The 1234-nt window shown below is 51.7% G+C and overlaps 1 protein-coding gene across 1 annotated transcript in view; it reads right to left on the reverse strand.

Moving 5' to 3' along the window:
* Positions 1-1234, reverse strand: part of PADI6 (peptidyl arginine deiminase, type VI) — a 31417-nt gene that overhangs the window by 25972 nt on the left and 4211 nt on the right. Inside the window, exon 3 of the mRNA XM_011934052.1 lies at positions 542-614. Coding sequence (XP_011789442.1) covers positions 542-614 — 73 coding nt within the window. The remainder of the gene's footprint in view (positions 1-541; positions 615-1234) is intronic.

Consider the following 1234-nt stretch of genomic DNA (forward strand, 5'->3'; position numbering starts at 1 on the left):
GCAACAACAGTGAATCTTCATCTCAAAAAAAGAAAAAAAAAAAAAAGAAAAGAAAGAAAAAGAAAAAGTAGATGTTATAGAGCTTGTTCCTGAGTTGATGGGGGGTGATCTAGAGAACAGGGAAGGGTGACAGCTTCTTACATTGGTAAGAATTGACAAAGGAATGTTCTTGAATGAGAAGAAAGGATCTAGTAAGACAAGAAAGATTAACTTTGGACCAGACACGTCAACTGTAACAAAGGAAGAAGGTAGGCACCAGACAGGAGTAGGTGGGTAGATGGCAGCGACACGGAAGTTCTGGCTGTTCTATTCTCAGAATTAGGTCGGCAATTCGTGAAGATGGAGCAGTGACTGAATGTCAAGGAGGGCGTGTGAGTGGGTATCTCAAATGAATCCATTTAGGAGTTTGTTCAGGAGTTTCTGGGGCCCACAGGAGGCATCTTGTTACAGAGAATCCTTTTTGGCTCCTCTTGCAATCCCACCCCTTCCCCCACCCCAGCAGTGGGCTGGGCCCCAGGCTCCCAGTTGGAGCAACACTCACCAATGCCAGTGAGGTACACCACAGCTGTGCCCACGGGGGCATCCTCATTGGGCCCATAGTACGCGATCGAGACCTGTGGAGACAGCATTTTGAACCCATAGGCAGTGTTGAAGGGACCAGGAACAGAGCCCCAGGCAATGTGCCGAGTCTAGGCCTGCGACCTTGGTCTTGGTGTTACGGCTTCTGAAGTCTCACCATGAGCTGGTACAGGGGCCACAGCCCTGCACTTAGGGCTGAGTCAGTCCCCCGAGGACTTAGAACCTGCCATGACCCCCAACCCCAACCTTGTGGAGAGCCAGGCTTGCAACCACCTGTCCAGGTGAGAGCTGTATCCCTGATGGCAGTGGGATCAAGGGACTTACCCCATACCACTCAAAGGGATTTAAGATCCAGGCTGCCTGGCTCTAGAGTCCAACTTTGAAACCACACTATATATTCTCCCTGCTAAATCCACCCTCCCAGGTCCCATCCGCTACTCCATAAGGTGCACAGTGGGGAAACAGGCCTCTGGTGGCTTAAGCTGCTAAGGACACCCAGGTGGGGAAGCAGCATTGGGACTCAGTCTTTCCTGTGTCCCACGCCAGCCTCTACTTTATGCTTTTAGAAAGAGACCTGGCCGGGCGCGGTGGCTCAAGCCTGTAATCCCAGCACTTTGGGAGGCCGAGACGGGCGGATCACGAGGTCAGGAGATCG

The sequence above is a fragment of the Colobus angolensis genome, unplaced genomic scaffold (genome assembly GCF_000951035.1).
Source record: "Colobus angolensis palliatus isolate OR3802 unplaced genomic scaffold, Cang.pa_1.0 Scaffold130, whole genome shotgun sequence".
Lineage (NCBI taxonomy): Eukaryota > Metazoa > Chordata > Mammalia > Primates > Cercopithecidae > Colobus > Colobus angolensis.